This window comes from Dermacentor variabilis, chromosome 5, assembly GCF_050947875.1.
Source record: "Dermacentor variabilis isolate Ectoservices chromosome 5, ASM5094787v1, whole genome shotgun sequence".
In the NCBI taxonomy this organism is placed as follows: Eukaryota; Metazoa; Arthropoda; class Arachnida; order Ixodida; family Ixodidae; genus Dermacentor; species Dermacentor variabilis.
In genome coordinates this window covers 199614192-199633079 of record NC_134572.1, presented here as the reverse complement: position 1 = coordinate 199633079, position 18888 = coordinate 199614192, and the positions used below count along the sequence as shown (strand labels likewise).

Sequence of the window (18888 nt, the reverse complement as noted above, 5' to 3'; positions counted from 1 at the left end):
GCTCTTAGGTCGTTGGCACATCTCCTCAAATTTGATGCTCGCCTTCTTTCATTCTGCTGGTCACTCTGCTCTTGCAGTTTTATAGTTTGAAGCTGAATCTGAAAGCTCAGCATTTCCATATCCAGCTCCTCGCTGAGCCGCGCGGCAATGCCTCGGCTATTGGAAGTGCGTTGTAGTGCTATGACTTTCCGAGGCCTCTACCCCAGCTAAATCTGTCCATTCGAAGCTGATTCAGTGTTCATTTCTGCCGCTGTGCGCTGCAACGTCGCTCGCGTGGAGCTCCCGGAGAAACAGGGCTGGGCCTACCTGAACTGCGTCCAATTCGTCCCGCGCACTTGGCGAGCCGAATGGTGGTGATACCGGTTAAAGTCGTTCCACGCTGACGGTCGCGCAGCCACCCCTTCAGTCAACAAGGCCGTTTACCGCGAATTGCAGCTCTTCACCATCCTATACAACGACGCCGCTGGCGGTCGATACTGCAGGAGTCAGGCTGTGCGTTCGCCGACTCCGTGACAGAACACTGTTTGGCGGTCTTCCATCTGTTGCCTCAGAGGCTTTCGTCAAACACTGGTCGGGGCCTCTCACTTGAGCCTTGGCTCCTCGAACTTCTTGGAAGAATAATGCTCGAGCACTCTTCCTAAAACGTCCCACAGGCTGGCACCGACGGTTCGTCCGGGCTTCTCACTCAGATGCCACCATGGAATTTTGAGCAAGGGCTCCTAGAACTTCATGCACGAGTAACGTTCCAGCACTCTCCTGAAAGAATTGAGTAGTTGTAGCCAGGCCTTATGTCGCAAGGCGTTCGGAGAATCCTGGTCCCAGCACCAGCTAAGTTTCTTCTTCTCCAGGTCTTCCAGGCAGACGAATCTTCAAGCAGTGATCGCTGCCGTCCGGCGACACCTTGCACTCAGGGAGGCCAACTCAGAAATACGTAGGTTTATTAAGCCAAAGCCGTATGCATCGGCTAGCGGCGGCCGTTTATCGGCTCGCTTTCCACCCCCCTCCGCTACACACACTTCTAAATACCCTTAGGAATTGGGGCGGTGCCCTTATTTTATGCCTCCTCTCTCACATTCTACCAATCAGTTTTATATTAAATTAGGCGGCACCATCAACAATACACTCTGTGATCGCCCCCCTCTACTAGTCCGGTTTTCGGAACACACAGGTCAACATTACTTAAACAACCGGCACACGGCTCTCTTGCGCAAGGTCTACACGCATTGGTGCAGCCGGCCCGGTACACTGGCACGTCCTGCGAACCAATAAATCTCCCTACTAGCCATTTACCCGTCATTCTGCAGAATCGCCTCTTCGCGCAGCGTGGCCGCCATGGCTTCCCGTTGCGTAAGCATGGTCGATGGCGTAAACACTGTCTTCCCCACCGCCACGGTAACGCCGCCACCCATAGCAAGAACGTGCCGATATCCCGTTGAGCGACATACGCGCGGCGAGGCGGCCGCTTGGCCTTTGATTGCATGCGCTTGTACGCAAAGTGTCCATATATCTTGGGCATCGCAGCGGAAGCGCGCCGCCCGCAGCCGCCCCTGTCTCGAAGAGTGGCGCCGTTTAAGAACACAAACGACCGCCGGCTGCGAACTAAAACAACCTGCGCGAGTGTGATGCATGTGGCTTCCGGTTTCCACTGTGGTTGCGTTCAGTGCGTACAAGGCTTATCGTGTCAGCCAACTTAACTGATTGGGATGCACCCAAGTGTTGCGCAATAGTTATTTCAACGGGAGTGGGAGTAGAAGTTGAAGGAGTATTTTTCTAAGGAGCTCCCATGAAGCAACACAGACCCTTAAAGCATGTACTTCCTGCTGATGTCGTCGATATCACGTGAAATGTGGACACAAAAGTTCAATATTTGTTTTTATAAACTGTTTGCATGAACGAAAACAGAAGTTCAATATTGTTGAGTCGAAAAATAGCACTTTTTTGCTCACCGGTGCCCCCTTCATTCCAGGTAGTCCACTGCTGCCGGGTAGGCCAGGTGTGCCCCGGGATCCTGGAAAACCAGGCTGCCCAGGAGGTCCAGTGTCACCCTGCAAATTCGTCGTACTTTGTGTAAAGCGTTAGGTTGGCCACTGAAGCTTTCATATTGACTTCAAGTTCACACGAAAATCTGCTGTGATGACGCCTGTAATTAAGTCTGCATAAATAGCTATCCATTCAGCACAAGACATGTAATGCAGAGTATTCGGGAAATAAATAAGTGCGGCAAGCACACACGCTGGTGAAATACGACCTGCGTGCTTTGTTCAAAATTAAGACGAAACGTCAACCTCAATAAAAATCCACGCTGTAATCGCAGCGCTTTATCTGAGCGATAGCAAGAACATTTGCCTTCAAAATTTACTGTAGTAGCTCAGCGAAATCTCCAATGATGGCATCTAGCAACATTCTCCTCGAAGAGCAGAATCAGCGCACTAGACCTATTGCTTCAGTTACGTAAAATGCTTGTGCACAAGCCATCCAGAACCATTGCTAAAGTAAGCGAAACTGTTAATGTTCCGTGCAACTGTACTGGATATTTTGTTATTTTGTTTTAACTTAAGCGTCGTGGTTTTGTACGGCCATTGCACGGGGGCTTTTCCCTCCTAGTTCCTAGCAGGCATTACAGCATGAGGCCCGGATGTGCATGGCCATATGCGGGAAAGTTTCTATCGCTTTCGTCGTGCATTATTGATCAATATATCTCAGTACTGCGGGCATAGCAATAAAGCCTTAGGCAGGCGCTGGTGAAAAACGAATACACCAACTGAATACGTGCAAATGCATGTATTAAAACCCATTAAACATAAATAATTTAAGAGGAAGCTTTAGCCCGGGTGCTCCTATCTAGATACATGTAAAAGGAGAATTCATTCTTCTGGGCAACCACTGCACCAAATTTGACAAGGTTTATTGCATTTAAAAGAAAAACTTAAACTCTAGTGACTGTTGGTTTCGGATTATTAATTTAGGCCGTCAATGGTTTATTAAAAATTGGCAAAAATAAAAAAAATTCAAGAAACGACACTATCAAGTTTACAACTCTGTATCTCCACAACGAAAAATTATAATACAATTTTGTGAATTGCATCTAATAGTACATTTCAAGCGGACACAATTGCTTTACTACACATCAATATAAAAAATTAGCAGAATGGAAGTAGAGCTTTTGCAAAACTCTTGTAGCTAGAGTAACAAATTCACGTGAAATGTAAAATGACATATTGAATATGTCCGCTTTGAATGATCTAAATGATGCCGTTTACAGGACCGCGATAGCTGTTCCTGATGCAGAGATATGAATGTGTAAACTTCGTGATTCTACTTTTTTCACACGGTCGAATATTTGAAAATATTTTTAGGAAAATTCAAACTCTAAATCAAAATTCTGCTTCGAACAGTCGCTAGAATTTAACTCTCTCAAATGAATCAAATTTCATTATAATCGGTTCGGGGGTCATCTCAGAAAAACGTTTTTGGGTTTTACATGTATTTGAATAGGCCGCGTCGGAGTTGGACTCGAGCTAAAAACTACATTTTAAGGATCAAACTTAGCAGAAAGACCTTGTAAGAGAAATAATGGTTTTAGAACTACTGAAAGTTCATCTTACAGAAAAAAGCACACGTCATAAAACATGTCATTGAAACCTTGCAAGAAAAACGATATCGCCGCCCATGAAACAACATGCGGCGAGCACTGCATACTATTGAGCTATGTGTTTGAATAGCAAAAAAAAAATGAAACGTAATATGTTTGTGTGACATGTAATCTCGGTGAGATTTATTGCGTTAGCAATTATATGGCCACTCCAGGCGCATTTCTGCCGTCGCCATGAGGTTCCGTACGATGTCTAAGGACGATAGAATCGCCGCTGCGCGTAGTATGTTGTATGCGCGAGTAAAAGCGTGTGAGGATGAGCCGGCGAACGCGGCCCAATTTATCGTGTCCGAGTGCAGAAGGCGGGTCTTAGTAACTGACATGGTCAGAGAGGAAGTACAGCGATCCTTTAAGGTTACTGAACTGCAGCCGCCATCGCCACAGCCCCAGCTGGAAGCGGTGATACCCGCCGCCGTAAATACGCCACCGTCGCCCACCGCCAGGTTCCTCCCCCGCGTCCTCGCTAGGGCCCCATGACGCCACGATTCCGTCGCCAGACACCGCCACCGCCGCCACGTGCCGCCCATCTGTCGGCCAGCAAAACGCACCGGTGAAGACAGACATTTGGCGCGCCCCCACCAGCGCCCACTATGCTACCATTGCGGGCAAGCCGGCCATGTGTACCGCCGATGCCCGTACCCCGACTTGGGACTTTGAGGGTTCACAGTCACGCCCCGTGTCCGCCCCTGGTCACATTCGCCGACAGACGGCGAACGGGACGGCGAACCGAAGCTAGCTGTCCAGTAGCGACCGTAGCGACGGGGAACCGTCGCTACTGATCCAGCACGGCGCTGGCCTGCTAGGCCATATCCGGAAAACTGAAAACAACCGATGGAGGCGCGGTTGCTGTTCGTCGAACTGATGAAGACCCGCCGCCGCCTACGAAGACGCAGAAAATACTATCTCGACGATGTACCAAGGAGACCCCACCATCCCGACGAAGCGTAGAAGCAAATAATACGCCGACAAAAGAAGACCCGACGACGCGACGTTCCAGCCACACGTCAGCACGGCGCAGCCGTGATCTGACGCAAGGACCTGCTCCAACTCAAGACAAAGAACCGTCGACCTCGACGAGTCGCCGCCTTAGTAGACACAGGAGCCGACTACTTCGCCATTAGTGCACCAATCGCTGGTAAGTTCAGACAGCATGGGAAGGCCGTGAAATTGGGAGTGCAGGAGGACACCTAATAACGCCAACTCAAATGTGCGCGCCAAGAATTACCGTTCACTACCGGACCTACCCTGCCACCTTCGTTATCCTCCAACAGTGTTCAAAAGACGTCATTCTCGGTAAGGATTTCCTCAGACAACACGGCACACTCATCGACCTGGATGCAAAGTCAATAACGCTACCCGTAGATCAAGCGATCAGCTCGTAGTCACAATGCATTGAGTGTATTCGAAGACGAAGTCAGCATCCTGCCTCGCTACAGCATTGTCATCTCCGTCGAAAACGACACGCACGCATACGTAGAAGGCATCATCGAGTGCGACCAACGTCTACTGCTCGACCGTGAGATTTCGGTAGCAAGAGGGAATGCTGGACTGCATCGACAGAAAGTGAAAGTGATGTTGACAAACTTCAACCAGCAGTTCTAGCACATCAACAAAGGCACGACGATCGTATACATTGAGGAAATTGTTGAAACTAGCAGTGCGTTTGTCCTCTCGGGTTCTGTCGCATCTACCACGACGACCGGAGTTTCTGAACCAGACTTTCACATAAATACAAGTCTCCCCCTGAGTTAGGAGCAAAAGTTCAGAAGTACTCCCCGACGATACAACGACTGCTTTTGGACGACATCGAGGATTCGACAAACACTAATTGCAAAACATCGCATAATTAACTAAGAGGGGGCTCGAACATACCGCGAGATCCCTTACCGAGTTTCAACACGAGAACGTGAAGCTATAAGGAAACAAGTAGATGAAATGCTGCATGCCTACACCATCCAGCTGCCGGAAACCCCGTGGGCATCTCCTGTGTTCTTGGTGAAGAAACGGGATGGATCCCTATGTTTCTGCATCGATTATCGTCGATTGAAAAAGATCACGGAGAACGGCGTGTAGGCAATCCCAGGGAAAGACCACGCATTGGACCGGCTCTGCAACACAGAATACTTCTCGTTGATGGATCTCAAGACGGGCTACTGACAGTTAGAAGTCGACGAGACGGATCGAGAAAAACCGCCTTCGTCACACCAGACGGCCTCTACGAGTTCAAGGTCATGCCATTCTGACTGTGCTCGGCGCCTGCAACGTTTCAGTGCGTCATGGACACGGTGTTAGCAGGATCGAAGTGGCAGACCTTTCTTGTCTGCTTGGGTCACGTGTTCGTCTTCGCTTGGAATTTCGACGACCACCTTATGCGGCTTGCGACAGTACTGAAGGTTATCAATTCATCAGGGCTCACTCTGAAGCCAGATATGTACCACTTCGCTCCCGATGAGCTTCTGTTCCTGGGCCACGTCATCAGCAAGTCTGGAGCGCGCCCCGAGCCGCAGAGGACAGCTACCATGGCAAAGATCCCGCATGCCATCGAAAAGAAGGCAGTGCGTAGATGTGTGCCTACTACAGGTGCTTTGTCAAGGACTTTTCACGCATCGCTGAGACAATCTAAACCAAATGGAATCCCAAGATCAACTGGGAAACGCCGCAGGCCGATGCATTTCAAGCACTCAAATGACGCATGCAATCGCCACCGGTACAGGCACACTTCGACGAGGACACCGATAGCGAAATCCACACTGACGCCAGTAGCCTAGGCCTCACTGCCATCCTAGTTCATAAGAAAGATGGAGTTGAACGGCTGATAGCTCACGCTAGCCGGTCATTGTCAAGGGCGGAAGAAAATTATTTTACAACCAAAAGGGGACGCCTCACAATCATTTGGGCTACAGCCAAAATCCCGCTTTCACCTATATGGCAGGCCATTCAAAGTAGTCAGTACTCACACCATCACGCAGTGCGTTGGCTCGCGAATTTAAAGGACCCGTCAGGACGTCTGGTGCGGCGGAGCCTCATACTGCAAGGATATAGCATCACTGTAGTCTGCAAGTCCCGACGAGAACAATATGGTGCCGACTGCCTATCACGCACCCCCACTGGCACGCCGCGGCAAGACTATGAGGATGACGGCGCCTTCCTCGGAATAATAGGTGCGAAACACTTTCGCTGAACAACGAGAAGCACACCTGGAGCTGAAAGGCCTCGTCGAACATTTGAAAGGGAACAACTACGTTGTCCCTAGGGCAGTGAAGCGAGGATTGTCTTCGTTCTCGCTTCAAAATAAGCTAATCGTAAAGAAGACCTTCTCGCCAGTCCGTGCCATCTACCTTCTTCTTGTTCCCTCAACAATCCCTCCAGAATTACTGCAAGCCTTACACGATGATCCGACCGCTGGGCCCCTTGGATTCTCCCAGACGCTATCGAAGATACAGGAAAGGTATTACTGGTGGCGCCTGATTGCCTATGTTGCCCATTACATCAAGACATGCCGAGACTTTCAGCGACGCAAGCCATCACCAACAAGGCCAGCGGGATTACGAAAGCTGATCAAGTCTCCTTGCTGACCATTTCAGCAGATCAGGATGGATTTGCTGGCACCTTTTCCAACGTGAAGATACCGAAATAAGTGGATCGTCGTGGCGATGGACTACTTCACCCGCTTCGCTAAAACTAAAGCTCTGCAGAAAGGTAGCGCTACCGAAGTGGCGAAATTCTTTATCGAGAACATCCTGCAGTGGACATGGTGCCTCTGAAGTCCTCATCACTGACAGAGGAACGTCCTTTGCGGCAGCGCTCACGCGAGCCATTTGGAATACAGCCAGACAATCCCAGGAGGACAGGTGCCTACCATCCGCAGACGAATGGTCTAACGGAGCGCCTGAACAAGACCCTCGCTGACATGCTAGCAATGTACGTAGACGTGGAGCACAAGACGTGGGATGCGGTGCTGGGGCCCTATAACGTAAAACTCTTCCAATATGTTTTTATTCCAAACTCCTGACGTCAAATTTGCGTAACCACCGAAGCAAGCATCGGGCGATCACCCGCCGGGTTATCTCAACAGACCAATCAAACGCTCTCCTCGTTCATAGGAGGTCACATTTGTTTGCTGCAAAAACGAATGAGATTGCCTGCACTAAGCGGCTTGTCTTACCTAATTGGCAGACAAGACGCGAGGAGCACGCTCAAGTGGAGAGGAATTCGGTGGAGCCGAGCCACTTCACTTAAAATCGATAACCGGATGAAGAGGGTGGTGCCGGCGCTTCCGATTGGTCCGCTTTCGCTTGCTTATGTTGCGGTGGCTGGTCGAAAATCGCGGTGGCTGGTCGAAAATCGCGGTGGCATGTAACGGAAGCTTAAGAATGACGCCAGAACTGATCCTCAGCAAAGAAGGGTTGGCCGAACGAGGTCGTAAACGTACCGAAAGTGCTCGAAAATGTTACACGGCCATGCAAAAAAGTTTTATCACACGCAAACAAACCCATGCTGTCAGGTAGGTGCGAGTAGCCAGTGCCTGAGCGATCGGAGTCAGCCATCTTTTATTCCTTGCGGAACGGGGCAGCCGGTGGCTATTCTGAAGAAAATTCAGTTTTGTTCGGCATATTAATGCATCTCTAACGCCTACACCAAGCCAGTGACATTTCCATAGAGCCAATGGGACCGAAGTTTAGAGGCGACGACAGCGCCGTCTAGTTTCTAGCGGTAGTTGCACGAACATTAAAAAATATATATAACGATTGCATAAAGAGCAAGATGTACTGCGAAATTGATAGAATTTCAACTCTTGTTTGAAATAGAAAGCTTTCATTGCAATGTACAGTTTTCACACGAGTGAATATATCTTATGTTTGATAGCGCAGAAGATTCTGCTGCTGGATGGCTGCGTAGCGTCTGTTCGCGAGTCAAACTCGGTCGAACCATAAACAATCCAATATGGCTGCTTGCATGCGGCAGCGACGCCAGACCACTCGTAGCAGACGCCAGCTTGGTTACAACGTTGTACCCTGGCTTGTCAGTGTTTGTCTTACCTGTTTGTTCTAGAACTTCAAATTGTATTTTCTCTCAGTTTGCCGAGAAACCGAGACCGACATTCATTGTGCGGCGTGGGCCATTCAGCCGTTCGCTCGCAAGACGCCAACAAAGCACTTTGTAAATACACAAAATTCTTTATTACAGTGGCATTGCCGTCAAATATATATGTAGGTAGTTTACATTTTTATGCACAATAATACGCGCACACACTAAATGTCTGCGAAAGCCACGCAAGTCGCAATGTGTGCACATTTAAAAAGTATATTTAAATGAGCACGTTATGAAGGCATTACATACTTGCAGAAAAGGGTTACGTAAAACATATGCCTACATGTTTTGTACGCGCATCACTTGGAATTGCTTATATATGTGTGTTTGCTTAAGCTTTCTCAACAGGCAAAAAAAATAACGGTCACACATTTCAGTGGCGTAAAAAATGAGTGCTTATGGCATTCGTTTCGCTGCATGAGGTAATGCGCCGTGGGAGCGCAGTTCATAGAAGTTCATGTATGTGAAATCAGCAAATATACATGTACACGAAATACACGCCAAATAGTTTTCATTCACATTGCATACACTGCCGTTTTGAATTGTTAACGTAACAGAAAACCAAATGTGCGTAATGTAAACAAAAGTTCTATCACATTAAAGACAGCCTGGGAGGTGTTCATTGCAATTATACTTTTCATCTACGGTAACGCTTCTGCATACACCCTTTTGTTTTTATTGGGACAAACGTGTAGCCAACGCAAATACCAACCACTGAACAGGCCGTTGCTGAGGCATCTTGTGTGTGTATACATACATTGAGCCTACTGACTATCGCAGAGAAAAATAACCCTGAGTACGACGGCACATTGTAGCGGTCAATCTCGCAGAAGGAAATTGTGTAGTAGATGATGTGCACGAAAAACCCACCGCGGTTTCGGCGTTGCGCTGCGAAGCACGAGGTGGCGGGTTCTATTCACGGCCGCCGCATCCCCGTTGGGGGCGTAATGCAAACACGCTCGTACACCGTGCATAGGGTCCATATTGAAAAATCCCAGGTGCTCAAAATTGGAGCCCCCACTACGTCGTGCCTCGTAATCAAATATGGTTTTGACATATAAAACCCCAGAATTTGATTTGTGCACGTAAAAGAAATACTTTGCAGAAACCCAAGGTATATAAGCTTGTGCAGTGTACTACAATAACTTATGTCTTTCAGCTGCATTCTAGCTGACTTAATCATTAGGGTCAGTAGAAAATACTCTGCCCAATGCCGTGGTCCAGTGGCTGTGTCACTCATCTGCTGATCACAGTATAGCAAGTTCCATATGCCACTACAATGCCAATATTTTTTATGGGGGTAGAGTGCAAAAACGCCCATTCATCAGGAACACGCCATAGAGGCATCCATTATAAATTCCTCTTTGTTATCCAATAATAAAAATATTACCAGCATTCCACTGAACCAGCACTCAAACTTTACAAGTGCATTTTACGGCTAAACAGACAATGAATTATCTGCTGCAAAACGTATGTGCATATGCAGCACTTGGTCAACTGTGAAAGCGTGAAGCAACTGCAGGTATCATATGCTGCAGGTAATCATATGCTCTGTTCTAATTGGTCAGCTTGCGCGTTTTTCTGGCAGGGGCACTCTGTGTCGACCTTGTTTCTGTGGTTTTGTTAATAAATGTGATGTGCCAACACAGCCTTGTCCTACGAAAGATGCTTACAAATTGTTGCAGCTAGACGAACAGAATAGATTTGGCTGTTTAGGCATTTTCTCTGCAAGATTTTTTCACACATTTGCGAAATGCATGCAATACTGAATTTCTTGTTGTAAGCAGGTGTCTAATTGTTTTATACATTCTGTACACTCTTCAGTGGTTACTAAAGTTTAGCTGAACAGGTGGTCCGGAATGCTATTCTCCTTGAGGAGTGCAAAAATTGGTTTCTCCCAGAAAGAACACCCCAATCTTTATCAGGTAACTGGCTTTGGCAAGTGCAGTCAGTGGTCTTCAGGGCAAGAAAGTTCTTTACAGGAGTTCCAGTAACATGATATATGGCATTCTCATATATCATGTCAGTGGCCTCTTGTAAAGGTGCTTGCGGGTCAGCACAGTCAAAGTCTTGCTGTCTGCTGTGGCTCATAGAAGGTGTGATGCTTGGTGACACATATGCAGAAGCATCCTCGATGTTGGTGAGGAATGCATTTGTTGTCACCTCGCAGTTACCCTGAGAAAATAGACTGAAAAGTTTTCCTATACAGATATGTTTGAGGGAAGCGATGAATTGAATACACATTGGGTGTTTCATTGCAACCATGCTTTTGGCGAATGGTTGCAAAGAAGTTCTCCAATGTGTCTTGCTGTAAGCGCCGTGTTTGCAGATTGGAATAATTTAAGTTTTGTTTTAGATCAGTCCACAGCAGGAGCAGGGCTTTGATTGTAATTTGCCATCCTCTGATTGTGTGGGGCTGCTTGTACCGAGGACCACCGAAGTGTCATTGGGCAATCCAATTAATGCACGACTCAAGGAAGGTGTGGTGATCCGAGCCCTGTAACATTGCGTACCTCATTTTTAGTCTTGTTTTTTTGCTGCAGAGCTGCTGAGGGTGTCAAAATCCTTTCTGCGAATTCTGCAGTAGTTTTTGCACCGACAGGAAGCTCTCCAATGGCAATAAGAGTGAGCAGTAAAACAGAAACAGATTCACTGAAAACATGCGTTGCAAACTTCACTCTCATGTCAGTGAAAGGCATCCTGTTCTCGAAGTTTTTTGGCCAATCTGCTTTTCAAATGTTCAGGAGGTCTGTTAGATGCCTGATCAATGTTACGAGTTTTTGTGTACACGGTTTCAATGTGTTTCCACTCCACAACCTCTGAGCCAATTGTAAGTTTACCTCGCCTTAAATTGTTCCTTGTTAATTTGATGAGGAGCGGAGTGTCAAACATGAAGTATACCTTTCGATTGTTTACAACAAAGAACGGTTCATGGAAAGAATGGATGAGCATTTTTGACAAGCTCCCATTGTTTGAGCCTTGGTCACAGATCACCGCTTTAACCAAGAGATCTTTTGTTTCAAGGTGTTGTATTAAAGCAAGCAAAAGCCGTCGCATTACATTGGCTGGAGTTGCATTGTGGGACACTACAAAGTCTACTGGCTGCATCCAACTTCTCGATATGCCAGGCACAGCCACAACAAGTGCTCTGTTTGCCACACGAGAAGTTCTGCTGTTTCCATTGTCTGTAAAGCCAATTACAATGTCCTTTGCCTGATCATACATTAAATTTTGTTTTAGGGCAATTTCATCGAATAGCAGACAGCACACTCTGTCTTGCACTAGCTAATCCTTACTTATTGATTTATTTGCATCCATGGCACCTGGTATGATACCAGGTGCCATGGGAATGTGTGACAGCCAGTGCCTCAGTGTCCTCACATGGGGCAAACGAAGAACCTCCCTTAAGAAGCGATAAGTTTTTGGGGAATGGAAGAATGAATGTAAACCAAATTGCTTCATTTCTTTGGACCACACTTTTTTTTAGATTTTGGAAAAGAGCAGAGCATATATGAGCTTTAACCAGTTCAAAAACGTCTCTTGGTATATGCGGCTCAATCGTGTTCAGCGCCTCATTACGTGTTATGCATTTGGCCGGGTGCTTTCTCTTAATTCGTGCCAATGCCTTTAGGTACTTCTCACTTCGAGTGGTAATTTCATGAAAGCGCTTTTCAGTTTTTGGGGTGTATGCAGAGGCACGTTTCCTATGGGCTGCTTTCGGGGTGCGTGGTGTTGCTGCGGGCACCTTTGGCTGTTCACTTGATGCAGCATTTTCTTCAGTGGTCCCGACTTCTCCATAAGGACTACTGGTACCAGCAGGACCTAAAAGCGCAATAAAAAATAATTGCTGTTATGGTTGAATTTATTTTGAATAGTAGCACACGACTTTCATGTGGCGTGGGCAAGCATAGACTATGACAGCATCTTTGTTTGCAGGATCATCATACAGAGCTTTCATAAAAACTTGTTTGATACCTTAATTTTTGTACCGATTGCATAGCGCCATCCTATGTTAGGTGCACATTATTGAAATAATTTTAGGAAAGTGGAGCACTAATAATTTTTGCTATATATAAAGGTCAACTGAATGTTAAAAGTGAGCAACAAATTGCACAATGTGCTCACTTGGATAACAGCACCCTGCGTACCCAAGTTTCTGGCATGGATGGCAGTCTGACCATGCTAAATGAAATTGTCGAGAACACGCGTACCCAGCAAGCTGGGCTATCGGCATCAAGCAAGGCTCTGAAATGAGAAAATGAAGCCCTTAAAGAAAGGATAGCCGAGATGGAACAGTATTCTAGAATCAACAATGTTGAGATCAAAGGAATACCATTTACAAAGAATGAAGACTGCATCTCTATTGTAACTGCCATTGCCGATAAGGCGGCATGCTCTCTTGCTCCGGTCGAGATCGAGATAGCGCATCGTGTGCCCACTAAATCAGGTCATCAGAATATTATTGCTAGGTTTTGCTCCCGCGCTAAAAAAATGCTTTCCTGGCAAAGGCTCGCAAGGCCAGGATGGATACCGGCAGTCTTGGTTTCTCTGGAGAGAACGCAGGGCCCATCTTCATTAACTAACACCTTACTCCTGACAACAAGAGGCTCTTTGCTCAGGCCTTAGCACTCAAGAAAAAAAAGGATGGCGCTTCCTATGGACTAAGAATTGCCGTATTAAGCCACGCAAATGCGAAGACAGCCGAGTTCACCGCATTAACTGGGAAGCGGACCTTTCTGTTATCTGTTAACCTGAATCACGTGAATAATGTCAATCCGTCCGCAACAGACCTCTTATGGCTTCATAATTCACACCGTCCGAACTAGATTCTTACCTTAAGCCTCCTTGCCGATCCTTCGTACATTTTAATGCACGCAGCTTAAGGAAACATTTTGATGACATTTATCATTTGCTATCATCCAATCAGCACCACTTCTCGATCATATGTGTTAGTGAAACCTGGCTCAGCGAAGCCGATAACAACTTGTACTCTTTTTCATCTTATACAGCAGAATACTGTCACCGGAGTGACAGCTGTCATGGCGGCGCAGTTGTCTTCATTTCAGCAGAGTCAGAATATTCCAGGCGTCGGGACTTAACAATTAATCAAGTAAATTGCGAATCAGTGTGGATTGAGCTGAACGCATCATTTCTCGATATTGACGCCAAAAATTTAGTGGTTGGTTCTATTTATCGATCGCCGTTGTCATTCTTTGATGATTTTTGTTTAGAACTAAACTATGTTTTGCACACGCTATCGCTAGAATGTAAAAACATCATTATTATGGGTGACATCAATATTAATATTTTAGATGTTCATAGTTCATCATACACTGCTTATACAGATACTTTGAATGGACATGTCCTCGAATCACTTGTAACTGTACCTACTCGGCGGAATATAAGTGGTCCGGATACACTAATTGACCATGCATTGTCGAATCTCATGATTACTCCTGGATCTGGTGTCATTGAAGTTTCACTAACTGATCATTATCCAATATTCGTGCGTACAAATTCCAATATAAATATTCGAGATATGCATGTTAAAAGAAGAAATCTCGACAGAACTTCATTTGTTTGGAAAATCGCCGAAGTTAATTCGTACCCCGTTACGTCGCAAGATAATCCAGAAATCGCATTCACATTGTTTTGCAATATAATTTCTAACGCTACTTCCGAATCAACCACAATAACCACGAGTAAGAAATGGTTCGCTTTTCCTCGATGTCCGTGGATGACTGATAATCTTCTGAAATGCGTGCGCAGAAAAGACAAACAAAAAAGAAGCCATTTAATTTAACCCTGCTCACTCGTTACAAGTGCTACTCGGATATTTTGAGCAGGCTTCTTAAAAACGCTAAAAAAGAGTATTATGAAAAGGAAATTGACCGTGCTGGCAACGATTCTAAAAAACAGTGGAAAAGTATCAATGAATTCTTAAATAGAACATCGCCAAATCCCGCCATAACTGCTATTCAATTTGGGGAACAAACAATTAATAATCCTTCAGCCATTGCTAACGCCTTTGTCGATTCTTTTTGCCCCGACCAGCCACGTCTCTCAGTTCACATCGACAAGGCTTATCATCGTTTGCCACACACTTTTTTTCTCGGTCCAGTTTCCCCAGAAGAAGTGCGCATGAGCATTCTGAGTTTAAAGAACACTGGAGCTGGTTTAGATAACTTCAACTCATGTCATGTAAAGCTTATAGCTCATCTTATCAGTGACACACTCTCACACATAATAAATCTAATCTTCAAAACTGGCGTCTTTCCTAGCTGCTTAACAATCGCCAAAGTTATTCCTGTTTTCAAAAAGGGTAGCAAGAACTCGTTATTAAACTACCGCCCTATATCTATCTTATCATTTTTCAGGAAGATAATTGAAAAGCTATTCGTAGTACGCTTAACTAGCTATTTCACAAAGTTCATTATTTTGTGCTCTAATCAATTTGTTTTTCGATCTGGTTATTCAACTGAATTAGCGCTCATTACTCTAACTGATCATCTTAAAACAGCCATTGACACAGGTAAATTGGCGGGTACCTTGTTTATTGATTTTTCTAAAGCATTCGATTCATTAAATCATGACATACTTTTTGCTAAACTAAACGCTGTTGGCGTGTGGTCCAGCACTTTCCCTAATTCGCAGTTATTTACGTGATCGAAAACATGTCTCTATTTCTGATACACATTCGCGTGCCAAACTAACATAGGGGTTCCACAACGCTCAATACTAGGACCAATTTTATTCCTCGTGTACATCAATGACCTTTCAGAATACATTACACATTCCAGTTGTATTTTATACGCTGACGACACAACAATTTATTCTTCTAACACTTCCTTGGAATCGCTAATATCTTGCCTTAATGCTGACGTGGCTAAAATCGTTAATTGGTGCCGAGATAATATGCTCAGTATTAATGCTACTAAATCGAAATTTGTAATTTTTTCATCCCGCAAAAAAGTGTACAAGAGAAGCCATGCATTAACATTGGTCCGACTTCGCTTCAGGCTGATGACCATGCAACATTTCTTGGAGTTGAACTCGACAATCATTTGAAATTCACAACTCACGTATCCTTATTAACGCGTAAAGCAGCATATGGTATCAGAATACTAATCAAAGTCCGCCCCTATTTTCCTATACGTACATTAATTTCACACTACTGCGCATTTATTCACAGCCACATCTCTTACTGCATTTCTTCTTGGGGTAATACTTACGCAACTCACTTGGCACCCCTGCAACACACACAAACCAACCAAAACCAGTCACAGCCATTTTTCATGTAGTACTCTGCCATTGCTCCGCTTATATAATATTTTGTCCCCAGTTGATTTAAATAAAGGTCGTCTTAGTGTCCTGACGTATAAATTTTGTCGAGGAGAATTACCAATTTCGTTGATATCAAAAGACCAAGCCCTCGATTTCACTGGCACTCAATTTTCACACCATAATAACTATTTCCTACCGAAACAAAGCACTAACTACGGCAAACTTACTGCGAACTTTTTAGTAACATCAATATGGAATTCACTACCACCCTCCATTAAATCATCTCCTTCCATTCATTTATTTAAGAGGAAAATTCGTCACCACTTCTTGGGAAAGTGATTGTGTTGTATATTTTTTACGCTTCTGTATGTCGAATAATACACCTTGGATCTACTTATCGTGTTTATACGTTATTGTTATTACTATGACTCGACTTTGTTAATACTTTCTGTTCCTAGGATTGCTACTGCTGTTAACCGCATTAAGTATACTTTTTCTATGTATTTATTGTTGGAGGCCCCTCCCCAGTCTTTGACTATGGGACCTCCTAGAGTTACTTCTGTAAAACATTTCAAAGGCATCAATAAACTGAAACTGAAACTGAAACTACAGTGGGGCGAAAAAAAATCATTCGTATAAATGTTTATAACTTGAAATATCCTAAGCGAGGGTTTTCAATTCCATTTTTCATTTCTTAGTGATTTGAAGAGCGTTTGACATATATGCAAAAATGTGCAGTTAAGTCATTGTCCATTGTGCTTGACATCTGTATGACGGGCATTAAGAGTCTGAGTGCACTTGAAATTGTTGTAGTCCACAAGAAATTCTGATACTGTATCTATTTTGCACCTATGTTATCAAGATTCATTATTTAAATTGACAACATGGGATGTTTAGTAGTAACAAAAGCGAGCCTTGCAATTATATGCTGTTATATATGAATTCTATGAAACGTTTGACATTTCTTTAACAAATCGAATGGCCCACACCAGGAGGCTGTATAGATACTCACTTTCATCACCCCGCTCATACTGTCATTCAATTAAGTAGGCTCCTCAATTTTATGTATTGCTGGCACATACTTATAGAGACACTTTATTTGAATGTCTAAGGATTCTAGAATAATTTTTAAGAACAGTATTTTTGTTACAGGAAGCTTATACCCATGGTGTAGTAGCCCACCATGATCAAGTGGGCATATTTTTTCAGTGTGCGGTAGCTTGTGTTTAAGTGCCTTTTTAAACTCTGGGATGTACAGAACAACAACGTGCAAACTATGAGTGCACTTACATTCATCTGTCAGGTCGACTGGCTCCGATAACAGGGGCGTGGCTGTTGTGGTCAAGTCGTCATCTGCAAAGTAGAAAAAACAAATGAAACAATCATACCAACGCCCACACAAGCGGAGGTTGTATAGTACTTTATTGCGAATACAATAAAGAAGTTCTCTAGTGAAACAAATTTCATATTTTTTCGCATATATAGCTGATCGATGAAACCACTTGCATATCATAACTTTTTCTTTTGCTGTATGCACCTTGCACTTAAGCAGGGCCATGACGGCAGTGGCAAAACACTGCTATGAAATACACCTAGGTGACTGAGGTATCGGGAACAAACAGACAACCTGTTTACATGCTAACCATTCTGAAAAGTGAAGGAAAACTTACCAGAGGGGCGATTGTCGTCCTCTCCTCCACTGCTATGAAGCTGAGCATTCTCTGCGGAGAAAAATGTTTCTTTTAAATTCTATGTCTCGGTGAAATTGAAGTAAAGAAATATTATGAGGCAACACTCCAGCTACCATCTGAAATATGTAGAATTCGCCAGTGGCTTGTTGTGCAAGAAAAAGCTTTTCGGCAAAATGGTGGTGAGGGAGCAGTGCAACATTGTGGCTTTAAAGAATGGGTGTTCCTACATGCAGGTACTCTGTAACTTAATGTCTTACAGTAAGCTTGATATGCCTAAGTATTGAAGCTGCAACTTTGGATTCACGAAACTATTTGGTTACCCTATTGCACTGGCATTGGTTAGAGTCATAAAATGTTAGCGAACAAAACGAGAACAAGGTGTATGCAGGAGCCAACGTTTTGACATGTGGACTTGCCTTCTTCAAGGCATTGAAGAAAAGTCCACTTGTCGAAACATTTCTCGTTTTGTTCATCATCTTGAATTTCCATCTCCCGCCCTCCACGTGTTTTCCATAAAACGTTAGTTACACCTGTGAGGAAAGTAACTACACCACAGGAGTCAGCAGCCACTAATGCTGATGAGGCTAAGGTGCTATTTCAATTGCTAATGAAATTTTTTCCGCTTAGTTTTCGAAATGTAGAATGTAACATGCAGCTACGTTATCTTGATGAAAACTTTTGTTTGCGTCTGCGCCTTGCCATTCCAGTGCCACAGGTGCTCGGCAGTAGTCTGCATTGACAAAATACTGTTCAGTACTTGGGAAGGGGGTTGACAGGGCAATGAGCCAATATTTATTATCAGGCGTGTTAACGCTGCATAAACTAATAGCGGATGCTTACCATGGTCATGCAGAGAGTTTTTTTGGAGCATGTCTGCAAAAAAGAAAAAAAGAGAACTGTACCACAGGGAACTATTCGCTGGTGCATGTAGCGCAGTCTTTCATAAACAAAGAAATAATGAAGTAGATCATTCCTCTGTGCTTTGCAAATTTGCTTTCGCACATTTTAAAAAAGAACTCGCTCTGCTCAGGATGGAATATTTTTTTTAATAAGAGGCTTACCTTCTTGCATGACATACTTGAAAAAGTCTGCAATAAAAAAATATATTCACATTCACATACTCGAATACATGACACATATATATAGTGGCGTTACCAAAGGACTCCTTAG

At 44.7% G+C, this 18888-nt stretch overlaps 1 protein-coding gene across 2 annotated transcripts in view; it reads right to left on the bottom strand.

Annotated features, from left to right (window-relative positions):
• The window catches only part of LOC142583430 (uncharacterized), a 1100669-nt gene that overhangs the window by 500735 nt on the left and 581046 nt on the right, over positions 1–18888 (bottom strand). For both annotated transcript variants that reach the window (XM_075693897.1, XM_075693898.1), the window contains one exon: positions 1947–2045. In XM_075693897.1, the coding sequence (XP_075550012.1) occupies positions 1947–2045 (99 nt within the window). The remainder of the gene's footprint in view (positions 1–1946; positions 2046–18888) is intronic.